At 41.9% G+C, this 20,654-nt stretch overlaps 1 protein-coding gene across 2 annotated transcripts in view; it reads left to right on the forward strand.

The window, feature by feature from the left end:
- Positions 1 to 20,654, forward strand: part of scaper (S-phase cyclin A-associated protein in the ER) — a 393,511-nt gene that overhangs the window by 124,911 nt on the left and 247,946 nt on the right. For both annotated transcript variants that reach the window (XM_070865008.1, XM_070865007.1), the window contains 8 exons: positions 659 to 776; positions 971 to 1,082; positions 1,970 to 2,110; positions 4,747 to 4,902; positions 6,933 to 7,075; positions 8,364 to 8,445; positions 13,089 to 13,241; positions 13,899 to 14,006. In XM_070865008.1, the coding sequence (XP_070721109.1) occupies positions 659 to 776; positions 971 to 1,082; positions 1,970 to 2,110; positions 4,747 to 4,902; positions 6,933 to 7,075; positions 8,364 to 8,445; positions 13,089 to 13,241; positions 13,899 to 14,006 (1,013 nt within the window). The remainder of the gene's footprint in view (positions 1 to 658; positions 777 to 970; positions 1,083 to 1,969; positions 2,111 to 4,746; positions 4,903 to 6,932; positions 7,076 to 8,363; positions 8,446 to 13,088; positions 13,242 to 13,898; positions 14,007 to 20,654) is intronic.

Genomic DNA, 20,654 nt, shown 5'->3' on the forward strand with positions numbered 1-20,654 from the left:
AGTCTCGATGCAGCGCTTATTTTATTTAAAAATGTTCTCTCCTGTGCCTAACTGGAGTTGTATCCTGAGTACCAGTTTCAACCTTGGTACAATTATGCAAATTTCTGCTGGGAATTATTCTTCGGGACTGTGTGCCGCTATTTGGATCATGTTAGACTTTGGAAAGAGGACAACGTTAGTAAGTTACTCCTGATTAAAATTCTGCAATCTTAGAGATTGACTGTCAAAGTAAGTGATGTGCAAATTCTCAAATCGTGTTCTCAATGGATTTTTGCTTAACAGAATAGGAGATTCTTCTCCTGTGTTAAAGTGGACCTCCTTTATGAAATGCAATGTAGTACACAACGTTAAGTTAAAACAGAAATACACAGCAGGCCCGGTCAGCATGTAAAAGGAAAAGACAGGTTAACGTTTCAAGTGACAACCTTAACATAGAAACATAGAAAATAGGTGCAAGAGTAGGTCATTCGGCCCTTTGAAGCCTGCACCACCATTCAATATGATCATGGCTGATCATGCAACTTCAGTACCACATTCCTGCTTTCTTTCCATACCCCTTGATCCCTTTAGCCCCTTAATTAGAGATAACTTCACATCAGGCTACTTATCTGCATTAGTACTTAATTTCTCTTTATTCCAATTGTTTTAATACCTGTAGCACGCGAACCTTGGCGTCAGAGCACCTCATGGGGAGATATTGTGGAGGAAGAGCCAGCACGACCACCTGGACACGCCATCCAGATGCACGAAAAGCTTTCCTCACCGTCACGGAAAATGTGATTAAAATTACTATTTAAACCTGTTGCTCACTGCAGCACAGAATTCTCGATGAGCTATAATTTTGCATTGCGTGTAGTTATCTGCAGAGTAAACTGATGTACGGGACTTTAAGCGGGAACGTTTATTGTATGCAAAAGCATTTTTTCTCTATGATAATTTTAAGATTGCATTTCAAATTTCCTGCTGACAGGACAATTGCAGAATCAAAAAAGAAACACGAGGAAAAGCAGCTTAAAGCCCAGCAACTCCGTGAAAAACTGCGAGAGGAGCAAACGCTGAAACTACAGAAATTGTTGGAGCGGGTAAGTAGGGCAACATCTGTTTGGACCAGTGAAAGTTGAAAATATTCAGCTGGAGAAAGTGGATGGCACAGTCGAATCGACATTAACCTCTTGCTGATAGGGAGAGCTGTGAATGCAGAGTGATGGGCTGAATGTTTCCTTTGTCTACTAGCGGCAGGAGTCCGATATGTCGAGTTTGGGCAGCCTCCATCCAGTTTTTATTTGGGCACAAAGAACCAAACAAAGCTAATGTGAATTTGCTCTAATTTGGCAATTCTAGTCAGAAAAGCAACATGATGACTGGCATGTAAAGTAGAACAATGTCACACTGGTGGAGTAGGATTGATCTGGGATTGAGACTGAAATATATTGTTGGGGCAGAGTACAAGGAACTTTCCGCAGCTGCCAGTAATATACCTGAACTTGGGAGTGCATAATGCTGACAGTAGGTGACAATTAGCTAGAGTGTCCCGTGGACATCCTTCAGCACCATGAGCAAAGTTGGCTGAAGTTCTAAAAACATTTTGCTGGCAACATGTCTCTGTCAGGTTACATGTCACAGGAAACTAAATTTCTACTTGCTAATTGTTATAACAAAAAAAAGTCTAACTGAAGCTGTAAATTCAATCCAAGAAAGAACACTCTCCTTCGCTGCTGGAGCTCATGTCTTACAGCTGGTCCACACACACCACGTTTCGGCTTCATTTACACTGTAACTGCAGTATTGTTGCAAAATAATTTTTTCTTAGTACCAAAGCTAACGATGTAGTGTAGACCCAGAGTTAGGGCTTGACCTGTCTGAAGCAAAGCGGAATGTGGCTTTAGTTTTTTGCTGCCGGTAATTATGCAAGTGATAAAACAGTGTCGGAAGTGTAGAATTGCCTGACTTGTATCCTGAATGTCTTTAGGAGAAGGAAGTGCGGAAGTGGAAGGAAGAGCTGCTGGAGCAGAGGAGGAGGATGATGGAGGAAAAGCTGCTCCACGCAGAGCTTAAACGGGAGCTGCAGCTGCAAGCAATTGTGAAAAAGGCACAGGAGGAAGAAGCCAAGGTCTGGTTCCACTCTGGAGATGATAACTAGGAGATTCTTGAATCTCTGAACAGTGTTACGGAACAACTGTTCAAGCTGGGGTGGGAGAGCATTGGGGGCTAGATGCTGAGATTCCGATGTGGCTTAGACAGAACGTTAATACAGGCAACTCTCGATTATCCGGGTCCCTCGGGGATTGGGCTATTCCGAGTAAACGTTTTTTCCGTTAGGGTGAGTCTACATTTTAAAGTTAAAACTTTAATGAATAATTACAATTGTTAGGGCGAGTTTACATTTATAAGTTAAAACTTTAATGAATCAATACAAACAGTAACAAAAGATGGACATTACCAGCATGCATATACAGGTTCTGTGCCTGGAACCCGGTGCCGGCACTGTCCCCGTTCCCAACGTCAACGGCGGCCGTGAGAGACAGCGGCTGCAGCAGCGCGCACACACACACACTAGCAAAGCAAGGGCAAAGGAGGGTGATTTTTACGGTGAGTGTGAGAGAGAGAATGTGCGAGTGTGAGAGAGAGAGCGCGAGAGTGTGTGAGAGAGAGAATGAGCAAACACAAATGTGCACAGTGTTTGAAAGGCAATTTTTCCAAATTATTTGGAGCTGTGTTTTCACTTGTTAACAACAGAATTTTAAATCCTGTTACAACGGTTTCCCGTTGGATCCGTGTACGGATAATCGAGAGTTGCCTGTATTCATTCTTCTGGTGTTGAGCCTGAATTATCCTAATGCCTCTGGGGGCCATGAACAGCGGTCCTTTCGCCTCGCATCATGATCCCTTTTGTCATTCAATCTCTCCTGCCTTCCACCCGATCACAGACCTTCCCTTTTGTTCTTTCCTCCCCTTCCCTCTTTCCCTGCCTCTGTTTCAATCAGGATAGCCTTGCGTTAAGTAGCGTCACTAATAAAAACAGCAGTAGTACACAAGATTCCCAAGCCAGAAACATCAACTGATTCAGTTAACCAACACACATACAAATATATTGCTACTGTAACTACCCAGGGGTATTGCTGCCACTATACTGGCACAGAAATGATGGGCCGAATGGCCTCCTGTTCTGTATTATTCTATGATTCTATAGCAGCTGGATGGAGCTGAAGACCACAATAAGAAAATACCCTTTCAGTGCTCCTTAAGAATCTGTTCATTTTGAACATTCGCCAGATCTGACGAAGGGTCACAGACCTGAAACGTTAACTCTGTTTTTCTCTCCACAGATGCTGCCTGACCTGCTGAGATTTCCAGCATGTTCTGTTTTTATTTCAGATTCCAGCATCCGCAGTATTTTGCTTTTGAATAAGAAAATACAGATGTCTACCCAAATGAATCCTGATGCTGGGAGCCCCTATAGAAATGGTAGCTGTCGCAAATCCTCGCTAGTACTTGAATTAATATCAGAGTGGTTACTGGGGAGGGCTGATGTTGCTGAAAGGGTAGGTTTGACCCAACCCCGGTAACTGCCCGTGTTCAAGTGGTCCAATACATAAACTATCAGCGAGAGTTTTAGTTAAATTAAAAAGTTGCTTGTTGGCAATTAGCCCTATTTTATTTCGATAAAGGGCATCACAGGATAGATTTTTAGTTTTAATCAGCTCTCTTTCCACAGCCTAACAGTTCGGAATGCAGCGTGTAGTATATAAAATGAGAGCTTTCTGGACAACTGTGGAAAAAGGTCATCAGTCTGTTCACAAGCACCATCAATTCTGAGATATCCTTGTCATCAGGTGAAGGGTTTAATATTTGCATTTCTGATCTGGAATTAATAAGGGATTAAGAGCCCCGCGCACACTATATTGTTTCAGCATACACTTGGGCAGACGGGAAATATCGGTCGAGTTTGCATGATATCAGTATCTGTCAACAGGTCCGAAAGAGCTATTTTAATTTGGCAGTGTAAGCTTAAGATTTGTCACACATATCTCAGCAGTACCCTAACAAAGATTGCTAACATATAGGATAACCCACAGGCTGGAGGAGCCATTATATTATATTGCAGGCTTTGGATAACATGATAAACCACGAGAAAAAAGCTCATGCGATTTATCATTGTCATCCAAATCCTGAGGTGTGTTGGATCTCTGTCAGAACTTGAAAAAAAAGAATTATAACATTTAAAATAGGGAAAATAATCTTGAAATGTAATCAAATACGTAAACTAGCTTTATTAAATTTTCCCTCTAATTCCTCTCTTCTTCCCTCTTTTCCTGAAAACTCTGACTTTTTAAGGTATTGTTCTATGAGTATCAACAGCCTTCTGATATCTCTCCCAAATGGCCCTTCTTCATGTCTGAACCCAATGAGTACCAGTAGGTTATTCGACCTTGGGTATCACAGTCGAGCCCGATCATGTCCTTATCTCATGTCCACGTCCCAGTAGGAGGTCACTGGCCAATGATCAAGAGTGGGATCCCTTCGTGATTTTCAGCCTAAGGCTATGTGAATTACAGTCTCCTAGTTGCTGGCCAGCTGAGATCAGCTAACAACACAAACAGGGAAGTGAGCCTGGGATCTACTGGTGCCTTTTTCCCACAGGCCTTTTGGGAACTAAATAAGTAGCCTGTCTTTGAACAGTTTATGAATGCCGGCTGCAGTATCGCAACGGAAGTGGTAACCAGTTTATCTTTTCTGTCCCATCAGGTTAACGAAATTGCTTTCATCAACACATTAGAAGCCCAAAACAAGCGTCACGATGTTCTTGCAAAACTGAAAGAGTACGAGCAGCGGCTGAATGAGTTGCAAGAAGAACGACATCGTCGGCAGGAGGAGAAGCAAGCACGGGATGAGGCAGTGCAGGTTAGAACCATGCCGAGAAAGAAAAAGTATATCGGATCTGCTTCAAAGACATGGGCAACCAAAGAACAGTGCATTTTAAACACAAGGCAATGCTTTGTCTTACTGAGAGAGTCATTTTCCAACATTCTTTTGGAGTTGGTACATGCTGAATAAACACCTTCCGAATGTGTTTCTGTGCTTACCATAGCTATAAATTGAAATAAACATTATATAAAGTTTAATAGATTAGGCTACGTTTACTCTACAACTGTAATGCCTGTGAATCGCTTTGCCTTTGCACTTACCCAAGAGAGAGTCTCCCTCCAATTTGCTCTGGAGTCAGGTCAGTTCCTGATTTCTGCTTTACTTAAGTGCCTGTGATAAACAAAGCCACATTGTACACTCGACAGTTGTCATGTAAATGCAGCCTAAGAGCAAATTGATAGTAAAAAAGGAAGTGGATTTGCCCTATCATGATATTACAGAAAGCATGATGCCATCTCAGTTCATTGGTACAAATCATTGGTTCTGCAGTCGTTGACGTAACTGCGTATTCAGGGGCCATTTTAATAATTGAGTTCTGTCTTCTGTTCATTGGTGGCGGTTTGGTTGCTGCGAGAATGTTTAGTGAGCAACTCTATGATGCGGACAAAAGGAAAGCAGCTGTTAGAAATTGGACATTAAGAACTTTCTGTTACACCCATCTAACAAGTGGAGTAATTTATTTTTTAAAACAAAAATCTCAAGAACTGCATAATACAACTGATGGTGTAAATTAATCTACTTAGAAACCTTTGATCTAAATGAGAAAAAAAAGCCAAATTATTTTTTGCTTGTGGGTGGAATGATGGAGCAGTAGCTCCCCTTCTCCAGTGAAGACTGAGGAATTACTGCATTCTTGGAGATGCTGAACTTTGGATGAGACGTTAAACAAAGGGTCCCTGCTTTACTGGTGGAAATTAAAGCTCCTGTGATACTATTCAAAGCAGAGCGGGGGTTCTGGTGGCCTGCCCGTAAAGAAAGACAAAAAGAAATAAAACTTCTATTTATATAGGGCATTAATTACCATATTTCTCAGAAATATCCCAAAGCACTTCTCAGACAATGAAAGCGTAACACTGTTGTTACGTATGCAGACACAGCAGCTAATTTGCACACAGCAAGATCTCAGCAGAAGGGGCCTTAGATTAGCAATGCAAATAAAAGATGGTGCCACTGACATTGCAGCTCTCCCTTAGTACTACACCGGCGAGTCTGCCTAAATTATAATAGTCATTGCATTTCAGAGATTATTTAACAATAACTTGAAAGTTATTAAGTGAAGTATTTTAAAATTTCTCAGAAAGATGTGACAATGTAAGTACAAGTCTATTTTCCCCAGCCCCACCAGTTCGGCATCAACCATCATGTACCATGGAGTTTATAGTCACCTCACCCTATTACCAATCCTATAAACATCAATCTCTTTCTATGTGTAAGTTTGTAAAAATATTTATGATTTAATTTAATAGAAACTGGAAATGATGCAATACTTGAAGCACTTGTGAACTAAGCATTTAAATTGAAACATCAGACTGAGATTACAGAAATTGAATACAGCTCCTTTAATGGACGAGTGAGTTTAGCCCATGAGTAACTGAGTCAAAGACCCAGAGAAGCCCAGCTTCAATGCCTGTTCCATGTTGAGTTATCAGGTGGAGCAGTGCTAAAGTTGACTTGGTGCTCATTTATTATTGAGGGCAAAATTGGCCATGGTTGCTGCTCCTGATCTTTATCAAATGACCCATCTGGAAAACTATGTGTTTGGACATGGTTGGGTTTGACTGCAGTGTTCTCCCAGGTTGACTAGACACTGTCTAGGGTCACACAACAATGATATACATTTGGTCAAGTTTCTGGAGGGCAGCTGGCATTGTGGAATGTACGTACTCCAGTCAGGATTCAGTGAGAAGACGATGGAAATTTATAAAAGTATTACATTATTTTTGATATTCCTTACAATATATTTAAAAAAAAAACCTCGTGTTTACAAATGATATGGCTGAATGTAGGAACGCAAGCGAGCACTGGAGGCAGAGCGTCAGGCCCGTGTGGAGGAACTGATGTTGAAAAGGAGAGAACAGGAGGCACGGATCGAACAACAGCGACAAGAGAAAGAGAGAGCGAGGGAAGACGCTGCACGTGAAAGAGCCAGGTTTGTGGCCTTTGTTAAGCCCATTTCTGTGCAGCTCCCGAGAGCCGGTTGGTATAGCAACAACAACTTGTATTTATACAGCGCCTTTATCATAGTGAAACGTCCCAAGGCGCTTCACAGGAGTATTATGCAATAAAAATTTGACACCGAGCTGCATAAGTAGAAATTAGCGCAGGGCTTGGTCAAAGAGGTAGGTTTTAAGCAGCGTCTTGAAGGAGGAAAGAGAGGCGGAGAGATTTAAACAGGGAGTTCAGAGCTTGGGGCCTAGGCAACAGAAGGCATGGCCACCAATGGTTGAGCAATTACAATCAGGAATGCTCAGGAGAACAGAATTAGAGGAGTGCAGACATTTTGTGGGGGGGGTGGGGGGGTTGTGGGGCTGGAGGAGATTACAGAAATAGGAAGGGGTGAGGCCAAGGAGGGATTTGAAAATAAGGATGAGAATTTTGAAATCGAGGTGTTGCTTAACCGGAAGCCAATGTAGGTCAGTGAGCACAGGGGGTGATGGGTGAGCGGGAATTGAAGCGAGTGACATGGGCAGCCGAGTTTTGGATCACCTCTAGTTTATGTAGGGTAGAATATGGGAGGCCAGCCAGGAGTGCGTTGGAATAATCGAGTCTAGTGGTAACAAAGGCATGGATGAGGGCTTCAGCAGCGGATGAGCTGAGGCAAGGGCGGAGACAGGCGATGTTACAGAGGTGGGAATAGGTGGCCTTAGTTGTACTGCGGATATATGGTCGAAAGCTAATTTCAGGGTCAAATATGACACCAAGGTTGCGAACAGTCTGGCACTGAGTTAGTTGATCTCACTGGCGACAGCATTTGGGCCACTTGAATGCTTGTCTATATCCCCGGGCAAGGGAGGGACAATATCACCCAGATTTCCTGGTCCTGATTGCTATTCAGTTACACTTGCTGAGAAATTGTAGGGCAGGATTGGGTTTAGTGGCGATGCCGTCTATGATTTAATACCCTGCCAACATTCACAGGGCTACATTGCAAAGGTACACTATTTTTTAAGTATATATAGTTAAATATACTTAAGTATTCAAAATTTATTTGGGGAATGTCTGATGCTGCATGTGAAGTCCTTTTTCAAACAGACGGGAGCACATGCTAGGAGACCATTTCTCACCCTGTAAAGTGATTTGTTTCAATCTGGCTCCTTCCATTTTGTAACCCTCCCACGCACTCCCATCCCATGGTAGGGATTAGTTAGAACAAACCCACGCGTCTTCGGTGCACATCTTCCGTATTCATTTCCTAATGACTGTTACTCCATTGGCAGGGAACGAGAGGAGAGGCTGGCTGCTCTTAGTGCCGCACAACAAGAAGCTATGGAGGAACTGCAGAAAAAAATACAGCTGAAGGTATGATATGATGGAACATTCACTGTTGATCCTGGTTTGATTGGTATGCAAGGGCTGTTGGTTATTGAGAACTCTGCTATGTTGACCTTTCAGTGGCAATCCTGAAATTAGATGCAACATTACGTGGCATCATGGTACCACCTGCTACAAAGTGGAATAATCCACTTTCTTTGCTGCGACAATTATGCTCTTTGGCACCTTTCCAAGACCAGGAACTGCATCGGAGAGAACACCAAATGACTCATGTAGAGTTATTAATGAGTTTGCTTGCTCAATTTTTAAGACTAGCACTCAAACATCCTATCCTGAATTTCTGTTTGTTAGTTCAGGTAATTCTGATGAGAGACTCCCATTTCTCCATGTATACCTTTGCATTTAACGTGGGTGTTGCTCATTTCTCTTAAACGCTTGAAATAAATATGGGAGAGTCGTAGTCGGGGTAGGCATGTAAATTAGCTTTGAGGGTGGTCATTAAGAGACCCCTAACCAACTCCTACCAATATCACAATTCCAAAATCTAAGGCAGTTTGAGTCTATTCAATGACGCTCAAGATTTTTTTCATTATTTCATGACTTTCTTGAGAGAGATGAAGTACTCTTTCTCCCCCTCCCCCCACCAAGACTAAAATATAATTTAAAAGAAATTGCTTGCTGAGTTGGGGAGCACTCCTAACTTAAAAAAGTTGAAAACATTCATGTCAGGGGCTAATGGTTTTTAACTTTTTTTTTAATCGCCATTTGCGCTCCAGGAAGGACGTGAAGCGCTAAATCAAGCCAATTTCTAGGCCTTGATGTTTTAGTTAATTCCCAGCCAACAGACTCCTATCATGCAAGGTCTTCACAATCGGGGAGGAACCCATCATCATCATAGGAGGTCCCTCGAAACAAGGATGAGTTCACAGGTGTTTCAATGAAGGACCTAATATTCCAGGTCATGAACTACATGTTGAAGGATAGACGATGCCTGTGCGTGGATTTTTTTTTAATGTGTGGTGGCCGATGCACACTAGGCTAGGTCTTGGTCCAGTGGCAAGGGTTAACCAGGACGACTGGAAACCAGCTCTGCTGCACGGACCTAGTGCGCACACATATCGCAGTCTGGGCTGGCCCATGCTGCCCCTGGCCCCGAACACATCCCTCCATGATTACTTGCCGCTCCTGCTGCATCTGTCCACGCTCCAATCACCGACTTGGACCTTGGACCGTTAATATAAATTGTGAACAACTGTCATCCTAGCACTGATCCTTGTGGAACATCACCACCCACCTTCTGCCACTGTGAATTACTACCTTTTACCCCTATTCTCTGCTTTCTGTCTTCAAGCCAGCTAGCTATCCATTCTGCTACTTGTCCCCTGATTCCGCATTCACTTAGCTGATGTTAGCTGAGCAGCTCCATAAGAAAAGAGGCTGATTAGACTCAAGGGCAGGAAAGAAGGCTAAGGTACTGGATACCTTGCGATTGACCTCCTTTTCATTTCAAACCAATAAGGCCAGCGTTGCCATCCAACTGTGACATTAATTTGATCACTTGTACTTGCCAATTTTTTTCAAGGAATGTAGGAAAGAATGAGGAAAAGAAGGTGCAGAAGAACAGGCACAGAAAATGGACAGAAATAGCAGCTTAAAAATGGAATATGATGTAGTGTATCAAATATTATTTTAAAACTGAATAAGGAATACAACTTTTGAAATAGCATCCAGAATAAATGTGGAAGCCTGAGGCTCTCAGTAGTTGCCAGAATTAGACACTAATTATTCAAAATGATGTCAGAAATCATGAATGAACTGGAACTTGTGTTGCTATAAATAGTACTGCATAACTTCAAAAATGTTACAACTTTGTCTGAATTATAATCCAAAGGAACTACACCAACTGGTTCCACTAGTCAGACTATTTATTTGTAAGCCATTCATATTACTTAGATCTTCCAATTCTTTTGTTACACTGAACAATTGGTCTCCTACGTTAAACAGAGGAAAAGATGCATCCTCATCTGGTACCTGGGGCTTTGGTGAAACACTAAAAGCTAGTCACCCTACTTCCTTTTGCTATTATCTAGTTGTAGAAACTGGAGATAACTTAAAACCAAGACCATCAGCACACACTGCCCTATTTGGTTTCAGTCATAGCGATATGGCCGATGATAGTTAAAGCTTAATAATAGAAACTAGCTGCATAGAGTTCATGGCCACATTGATTCTGTAAAAGTAGATCAAGATCATAGATAGGGATATGGAAAATTAAAATCTTGGTTCATCTACTGTTTTTCTTTTAATTGAAAAATTAGGTAAAGGGCCAAGGTCTTTAGTGCAGGACATGGACAAGCAAAAAACAAAACAACGGATAAAAAATAATTGAATATGTTGGAGAGGTTATTCAGAGTCTAAGGAAAGCTGGGATGTATGGCTGGAAAGTTTACCCAAATCGGCTGGGTAAGGCTGTATAGGTTTTCTGAAAAGTAGGACGACCAGGCAGTCAGATAGTACAGCAACAATCCTGGAATTGAAGTTGGTGGCGGAGAACAATGTTGGCTGCTGTTGGCATAGATATGAAACTGATGCCACACTTTGAAATGTTAAATAGGGGTACAGCAGGGATGGAGCCTACAGGCACACTGGAGATGGCAGTGAGGGCTGTAAGAGAAATGTTTTGAGAATATGGGGATTATGTTAACATAAGAACATAGGAGCAGGAGTACAGCCCCTTGAGCCTGCTCCGCCATTCAATAAGATCACAGCTGATAATCTACCTCAAATGCACTTTCCTGCTCTATTGCTTCATTCCCTTAGTGTCCAAGGATCTATTGATCTCGGTCTTGAATATACTCAGCAACTGCGCATCTGGGCTCGAGAATTCCAAAGATTCACAACCCTCTGAGTGAAAAAACTCCTCCTCACCTCAGTCCTAAATGACCGTCCCCTTATCTTGAGACTATCGACACCCTAGTTCTAGATTCTCCAGCCAGGGGTAACAGCCTTAACATCTATCCTGTCAAGTCTTCTGAGTTTTTATATGTTTCAATGAGATCACCTCTCATTCTTCTAAACTCCAGAGAGTACAGGCCCATTCTACTCAATCTTTCCTCATAGAACAAGCCTCTCGTCCCAGAGATCAATTTAGTGAACCTTCGTTGCACCCAATGTTCCCGTTTAGCTGCGCAGCTAGCTGTCTGAAGTGCCTGTACAGCCGCTTGCTGGTTTTACAATGGGAAAAAGCGCGGATGTTTGAGGGGCTGCGCACCTTAAAAAAAATTACAGGGAACATAAGTTGCACCCCTCTAAAGTAAGTATATCCTTCCTTAGGTGAGGAGACCAAAACTGCTCACATGTGTGCTCTCGTCTGTTTGGACAGATAGGAGCGGAACCTCAAAAGCCTAATGCAACAGAGGTAGAAAGTAAAGGGAAATGGAGTGATTGATAGTATTGAAGGTGACCGAGAGATTGCAGAAGTACAGAGAGCACAGGTTGTTATTGACTTGCATTTTATTGCGTGTGTCCCAATCTACCCGCGAGTCTCGGATCACCTGTTGGATTGGGCCTCCTGACTGTATTGCTCTTTTGCACTTTCTGGAGTGGTACAGTCTGGACAATTACCACCGGTCTGGGCTAATGGAATTGATCAGGGTTCCTGCTGAGAGACATGTAAGGCATAATTAAATTTCTTTTAACATTCAATACAATCTTACAGTTCTTTTACAATACAAAATCAAAATACTGCAGATGCTGGAAATCTGACATAAGAACAGGAAATGCTGGAAATACTCAGCAGGTCAGGCAGCATCTGTGGAACGAGAAACTGAGTTAACGTTGCAGGTCGTTAACCCTTCGTCAGAATCTTCACCTATTGCTCGCCACTGAAAAAAAGCCACATTCGCACGATGCTACCTATTCAGTTGGGTGGGATGACAGAACCACATTTGCAGTCACTACTGACCCACGATTGATGTGCGAGGGAGTCTAAATGAGTGATAATGGAGAACATTTATCTCCATTCAGCTCTATTTTCCTCCTCCTCCACCTTTCTCTCTCCTCCCCTAACATTTCAGTAAAGTCTGGCAAGTTTGCCATCTAGAGGACTGGAGTGATACTGTGAAGCAAGAGTTGAAAGAAAGGCATTGGAGAATCAGATTTGTAATGCTGGTGGTAATCCATTTAAAATGAATGGATTGCTGTCGCTATTATAATCGGAGAATCAGTGCCCAAGCTCCAAAGCAGTTTGGAAGTGCCTGCTCCGATTGTGAGCCCATTCATCACCAAGTAAAAACTGTAATACTTAAAAAAAAATTAAACCAAGAATCTGTAAATATCACCTGGCACACAACTATGTATTTTATACCTAAGGTATGCTTTATTATCATTTTAAAAACTTCCAATAAAATAATTTCATAGAGATTATTCATGCGAAGGAATTTTAGGATCTAATTGGAAACATGTATTTGCAGTTGGCACAGAGCAGAGTTTGTTGGGAGTCGCACAGAGATGGGTCTATGCAGTCAGAAACCAAATTTAAAAGCAGAACAAGAAGTTTAAAAACACCAAACAAATAGCTTGGAAGAAGATCGGAGAGCCAGCAGAAGAATCTGAACTGTTGTTGATGTTTGTAGACAGTGACTTCTCTCCCTTTTTTGTCTTCTGTTTAGCATGACGAGAGCAGTCGGAGGCACATGGAGCAGATAGAACAACGGAAAGAGAAAGCCGCTGAGCTTAGCAGCGGGAGACACGCGAACACTGACTACGCTCCCAAACTTACTCCATATGAACGCAAAAAACATTGTTCCTTGTGCAATGTGTTGGTAGGTACAAATATTTGCTATTGCTTCCAATGTTTAAAAATCTGATTGAAGAAATAACATACATGTGAATACTCCCTGCCTGGCAGGCAAAGATTTAAAACAATTGGGCTTGTTTCCTTTGGAAAACGAGGAGGGTTCGAGGTGACCTAATTGAAGTTTTGAGTTTGAAGAAAATTGACTAAATTAATCCAAGCACATTACTCACAGTGGTAGAAGGGTCACAAATTACAATGTTAAGGATAAGAAGGGAGAAGTTGGCTGGAATTAAAGGCCAATAATGTTTTGGAGTGTTTTGAAAAGAACAAGATCAATCGGCTCAAGAGACAATGAGTGCATTTCCGGAGAAAGAGAGGGTGGAAAGATGCGGTGAGAAGGCAGGTGGTTGGGAATTGATTGCTGACACAGTGATGATGCTATTGTTCGATCTAATGGCCTTTATTCTGATTCTAAAAATTCCCTGCAAGTTTCTCGACCGTGCAAAATAAGGGCCCTTTAATTTATTGGATGTAGAAATGGGAAAAGTTTGCAAAGAAAGATGGTTTGGTTAGTTTGCAGGGCCATGCCAGTGGTTCTTGTGAAGATCCTACTCCTGTTGTGTGCTGTAGGAAGCTCAGAGGGTTCAGTGAGCTTGAAATGTTGTCACTTTCTCTTCGAAAGATCACTTCCGAGGTCCACCTCTTCAGCCACATTAAGGGGCGAAAACACCAGCAGGCTGTCCGGGAAAACAGCAGCATCCAGGGACGGGAGCTGTCCGATGAGGAAGTGGTAAGTTTTACTAAAAGCAGTTCGATAAGACATTTGTTACTCCTGACAGTTGTACATACTTCAGTTCTAAGCTGCAATCCTTCTAACTTGGCTTCTGCATGTCGTACCTTTCTTTTCTAACCTCTTGCACTTTAAGACTCTGAGATTTGGCACTTAGATCATTTAGCTTTATGAACAGCTTACTGTTTATTGATAAATGTTCAAAGTTTCAGCAGTTTTTGAACATTTATCTTTGTCAACTGTAAGAATGCTTCCATTTGGGATTGGTTCATCTCGTCCTTTCCTTTTTATGGTTCCCCTTCGTGCTGGCAGGGTGAGTCCGTGGCTTGCTCCAGCTACTGTTTTTACTGTCCTTTTACCACCCATTGGGAAGAGACACAAGAATTATGATGAGAGTGCCCGCAAGGGATTGTTTACTCCTTGTTTGCTGCCCCCACCTGGGATAGTTGAGTTGTATGACTTGGGACGGAGTTTCCGGTTTGGGCGCAATCGGTGATTCAGACGCAAATTGCAAATAAAATTGCGGCAGTTTTGAGAAGTTTCTTCCTCGGGTTTTCACCCAAACTCATTTGCATATCGCCAAACATAAAATTTGCCATGAATCAGCGCAATTGGACAACGTTTTAGAACTTAATTTTTGGGGTACAAAAGTTGCTTTTAAAAAAAATACCACTTGATAATATTTAAGTGTGGTAATTGGGTGCGGTTTGATTAATACAGCTGAAAATGGGTTTATCACAAAAAGTAAGCAATTTTAATCAAATATCTAGTCCAACTAAACAGACCATTTTCTAGTTATATTGGTGTACAATAGTCAGTTTCGTAATAAATTAAAACATTTTTATATACTCAAAAGATTTTAAAATGTGCCTATTAACTGTCCTTGTGCCCAAAAGAACCAGTTTAATTTTAAGAGCCTCATTGAAGGCCCGCAAATGATTAGCGGAAACTCACAATGGTGATTACTTTGATCTGGGAGTATGGCTGGTTTTGTGGGCGGGGCCAGCTATAGCGTGATTTTAAAAAAAACGAGTGCAAAAGATGGCGGAAACGCGATTTGCACTGGACGTAATTTGCGCTTAAAATTCCACGAACTTTTGCGCTGGCTTGGCCGATTTTGGCTGTATTGTGCTGAAAACAGCAGTGCAATCTAGCGGAAACTACTGCCCTTGTGTGTAGGGAATCGTAACCTGTGCGGCATAGCACGTTGATATAATACCACAGCACCCTACTAAATATATACTTTAAATTATTTCTATTCCCTCTTCATAGCATTTATGGTTATAACTTTGTGCAATAACTTTCATTAAATATATGGTTTGAAGTTGTCATGTTGCAGAACAGCCAGGGGCTCTGTCAGCTGATGACTGTCAAACTTATAGAAATATATCCAAAGATCAACTGTTGAAAGCATTTTAAGGATGCTTCCTACAGTGTCACAAAAAAAGAATGATTGGCTTAATGGAGGGGACTCTCCCAAACCACTCAAACATCTTAACTCATCATAATGTGCTAAAATATAGTGGTGTCTTTACGTTCAACCTTTTCAAGGATTCTAACAAGAGTTATGTCATTAAACGTGGACCAGTTTCTTCAAAAGGGCCAATTCCACCCATTAAGATAAGGAACTCAAAGCTCCCATAATGTGTCAATTGGTAAATGCATTGCCCGGTGTGGAGCCGAGCCATCCAGGCCAGGAAGGTGACATAAAATGCTGGGAGCACGCGGCAGGTCTGTTGGCACCTGGAAAGAGAAAATCCAGGTTAATCCTTTGGCAAAACTTCAGGAAAATAGGAACAGGAGGCCATTCAGCCCCTCGAGCCTCTTCCGCTATTCAGTGAGATCATGGCTGATCTGTACCTTGACTCCATCTACCCGCCTTGATTCCATAACCTGTAATACCCTTGCCTTATAAAAGAAAGTTAGATAATTGTTTTTACAGGACATGAACAAAACAATGGATAGGAGGCAAAGAACAAATAAAAAGCCAGAGTACAGAAATGCTAGCTAATTTTAAAAAAACGGCTGACAAGTCCAAGGTTTGCTCCCTGGTCTGCGCTATGTGGAATAATCTCGGCTAAGGTGACAGTAAGGGTACTTTTATTGGCATTAGGATTCCAGGCTAGGGAGAGGAAAAATCAGTCGGTGTTCTGCTCCTGATTGTTATCCAGTGGGCATCTGAGAGGAAGTGTGTGTGTGTGCGTGCGTGCGTACACGTGGGGGAAGGAATGAGCTCCTCCCTCAGCCAAGCTCACACTCCCATAACGTGCTGGCACTGTCTAGGCCCACGCACGGGGAATGAAGACCCTGGGTGGGGTACAGGATGATGGCCAGGTGCCAACAGACCTGCCTGCCATGTGCTCCCATGGACATGAAGTTTGTTCCTAAGGAGAGGTGAGGAGAAAAAAAGAACTTGAAAAAATTCTGCAAGGAATCAGATAGTGGGAAATGGATAGTAGGGGCATTTAATTATTTTTGCTATTTATTATAAAAAGTTAACACCAACAGATGAGGAAAGAAATCCTTGTTAGCTTCTTAATGTGCATATATATCCGTGTCAGAATTAAAAAAAAACTGACCTAACTAAATTAATGGACATCTTTTGCTTTCCTAGCTTTATAAAATATAATTGATCGGACAATTTAGACCAAATAAAATGAATTATATCCAATGTGATGCTGACCACATGTGTATGTATAATACGGCACATGAATTATGAAGAGAGGTATATTCATTTACCCACTTAACAGGAACTACAAAAGTAATTCATTGTCTGCAGCGCTTTTAAATGCCACATAATAAGGTACTATATGAATGCAAGATTTTTAAAATTTATTCTTTATTGCACAGAGGAGTGTAATTTTATCTCAATTCCTCATAAAGTATTCTCTTTATATATAATCTAAAATTGCTACATAAGGAATTTCAAGGGTAATTCTTTTATTAACTGTGTATAATTAAGTACCATGTAACATTGCGGATTGGTTGCAATGATATCTTTCACATTCTGCATCAGCTAATAGCGGATACTATCGACTAAATATTTTATTTAATTATAGAATATTTTAAAAAAATGTTTTGTTTTTCACAATGTTAGAGAATATAATGTAATTTCCTGGAAATGTAAGAACTGTGACATGGAGTTTACTTGCATATTTCTGCGTGTGTGTGCATGCATAACACAATACATAAATGTGTAAAGCTCTTGTTATTTGTATTATCTTATTTATAGGGATCAAATTCAGTCATATTATTAGCGTGCTGTGGCAGAGGTTTCAGGGGAAGCCTGACCTGGTCAAGTCTTATGCTATTTGAGACTCTGATTGGTGTTGAAATAAAACTTTTAGGGGGGCATGGAGGATTTTTGTTTGACAGGAAGTATGAGTGTCTGACAAGGATGTAGGAACCCACCAGATTCCTATCGTAGAGTGAGATGATGTCTTACTGCAAACGGCCATGGTGAGACCACACCTGGAGTATTGTGTACAGTTTTGGTCTCCTTACCCAAGGAAGAATATACTTGCCATAGAGGGAGTGCAACGAAGGTTCACAAGGCTGATTCATGGGACGGGGGCATTGCCCTATGAGGAGAGGTTGAGTAGACTAGGCCTATACTCTCTAGAGTTTAGAAGAATAAGAGGTGATCTCATTGAAACATATAAAATTCTTACAGGGTTTGACAGGGTAGATGCAGGGAGGATGTTTCCCCGGGCTGGGGAGTCTAGAACCAGTGGACACAGTCTCAGAATAAAGGGTCGGTCATTTAGGACTGAGATAAGGAGAAATGTCTTCACTCAAAGGGTGAATTGGAATTCTCTGCCCCAGAGGGCTGTGAGTGTTCAGTCATTGAATAAATTGAAGACAGAGATCGATAGATTTTTGAATATTAAGGGAATCAAGAGATATGGGTATCGTACAGGAAAGTGGAGTTGAGGTAGAAGATCAGCCATGATCTTATTGAATGGTGGAGCAGGCTCGATGGGCCGAATGACCTACTCCTGCTCTTATTTCTTATGTTCATATGATGCTTTGACCTTTAACTTTGCCCTAATAACAAGGTGCTTGACTCCCCCATTCCCCAGCATGGTTGTTTCTCCAGGTAGCCTTGCAAAACTTTTCTGGTGACCTTTTATTGCGTCAGTGGGTATTATTAACTTGCATCACTAACACTCCCCAAGTATGGAGGTAGCCAGAAATCTGGCCCTTGTTTCAGTTTATTGGAATTGCGTTCATACTCAACCAGGTATCAAGATGTCCAGGCGTCCATCTTATGGTCCATTTATATTACAAGGCAGCTTCCTGAAGCCGTTCTCCAGTATTGTCTGAGGGACCTAGATTGCTGTGGAATCTGGCCAATTTATATTGTGATGAATTTCACATTATAAATGAAACAACAGAAAAACAACAATGCACTGTGCAAATGCAGTAGTTTTAAAGTTGTGATTCATGGTTTTTGCTTTGGCCAGCATGCACCCCGGTGGCTGGGGAAGACCATACAGGCCAAGATGGAGTTTTCCACACATTGCTGTGCAAAATTGGGTTAAATAGTGGATTGAATCTATGGTGGAAAGAAATTTAACAGTCTATTTGGATTTAATTGATAATCATCACTATAGAAGGATGAGTACGTGGTCTTCCTCTTGGAGTCCAATTCTTGTTTCCTGCAGAGTTGGGGATGAGGGAGCTCAGACACTATCATAAGTCCATATCTTCTTCCTTGATCTCTTCTGGAGATTGATTATACAGGAAAACCTCTCGTACATACATTTATGTACACGGTGCGACTGGGGGTAAACCAACAACTCAGCTCGGTGTTGGCAGACATAGCGAGGAGATTACAAGCACAGGACATCTGAATGAACCCTGTCCATCTGTTGGACAAGCTGACGAGCACTTTTCCTTACTAAATCATCATAGGCAGTCCCTCGAAACGAGGATGACTTGCTTCCACACCAAAAAAGGATAAGTTCACAGGTGTTCCAATGAAGGACCGAAAATTCCAGGTCCTGAACTACATCCTGAAGGGTGGAAGATGTCTGTGCGTGGATTTTTTTAACGTGTGGTGGCCGTTGCACACCAGCCACCACACGGGCTTGACAGATCTGGGTCTTGGTCCAGTGGCAAGGATTACCCAAGATGACTGGAGACCAGCTCTGCTGCACAGACCTAGTGCGCACACATATCGCAGTGTGGGCTGGCCCGTGCTGCCCCTGGGCCCTTGCCTCTTCTGGCCCTGAACTCACACCTCTCCTGGACCCCGATCACATCCCTCCACAGTCTCTCGCTACTCTTTCGCCCTGACCTCGCCGCTCCTTACTAAAATAACATCACTGATAACCTACCGAGTCAAAAGGTTATGGGTTCAAGCACTGCTGCAGAACTTGAGTACCTAATCTGGGATGCAGAGCAGTACTGAGACAGTGCTGCATTGTCAGAGGTGTTATCCTTTGGATGAAGGTTAAACCTAAGGACCCATCTGCTTATTCAGGTGGATGGTATATTCTTTTATAAACTATCTCATTCATCCTCTCAATCAGTTTTACATATCAAATACTATTCTTTTATAATAATATTGCAAAGACAACGGAGATAATTTAATGTCTCAAGCAATAATAAATTCTAAGTTTCAAGGCATAAAACTGACATAATTCATCTCCTACAATATTAAAAAATAAGGGATAAAGATTACCCTTGTTTTAAGTCGACTGAATTTATGATTTTGCAGACTAAAATCCAAGTTACTATCACAATCGTGTTGGCTCAAGCAAGCCAAAAAAACATTTCTGTCAATTACTTCACTGCACCGGGCTCCTCTTACGGAAGATTTTTTTCTCAGACTGGGCTCCTGAATACCAGGGGAGCTCCAGGTCGTCATATTTCTGTTTGTCCATTATCGGAGTTCTGTACAAACAAAGAAAAAAAAAACTGTACAGGAAGATTAGGTACAGGAGGAGGCCATTCAGCCCCTCGGGCCTGCTCTGCCATTTAATTAGATCATGACTGATTTATATCTCAACCCCATTTCCCGCCTTCGCTTCACATCACTTGATACCTTTGCCTACAAATCTATCTATCTCCATCTTAAAATCTCAAATTGTCCACCAGCATCCATAGCCTTTTTGGGGAAAATATTCTGAATATCTACTGGGCTAAAAATTCGCCAACCTTGCGCCCGTTCTTTTGGCACTATTTTGCCGTTTTTAGCGAAAAACCACCCAGCGGGAAATTCGGAGAAGTCTTGCCGCTGGAGAGAGGAGCGCCGCCGTGCAAGACTCGAAATATCGCTTTCACCAAAAATTTAGCACTGAGCACACCCGTATTTAGAACTCATTTTAAGAGTGGAAGCGAGTCTTCCTCGATTCCGAGGGACTGCCTATGGATGATTTAGAACGAAAAAAAAAAGACCAGAGAAAAACCTGCGTTGCAGCTCTTGGATCAGCAGTAAGTATGAAGACCTGCAAAAAAGGTAAGTTAAAGTTTTTATTTTTTAATTCTTTTTGCAGCGATTCACTAGTTAAGTGTATTGTGAATGTTTTGTGATTTTTTTTATTTTTTGTTTTTTGCAAATTTTTGGGGGGTGTTTTTCCGCCCCTCCCTCGGCGCCTCTCGCAGCGATATCGGCCTCAGAGTAAAGTTGCAAAAAATTTC

Source organism: Pristiophorus japonicus, chromosome 21 (assembly GCF_044704955.1).
Source record: "Pristiophorus japonicus isolate sPriJap1 chromosome 21, sPriJap1.hap1, whole genome shotgun sequence".
NCBI lineage: Eukaryota > Metazoa > Chordata > Chondrichthyes > Pristiophoridae > Pristiophorus > Pristiophorus japonicus.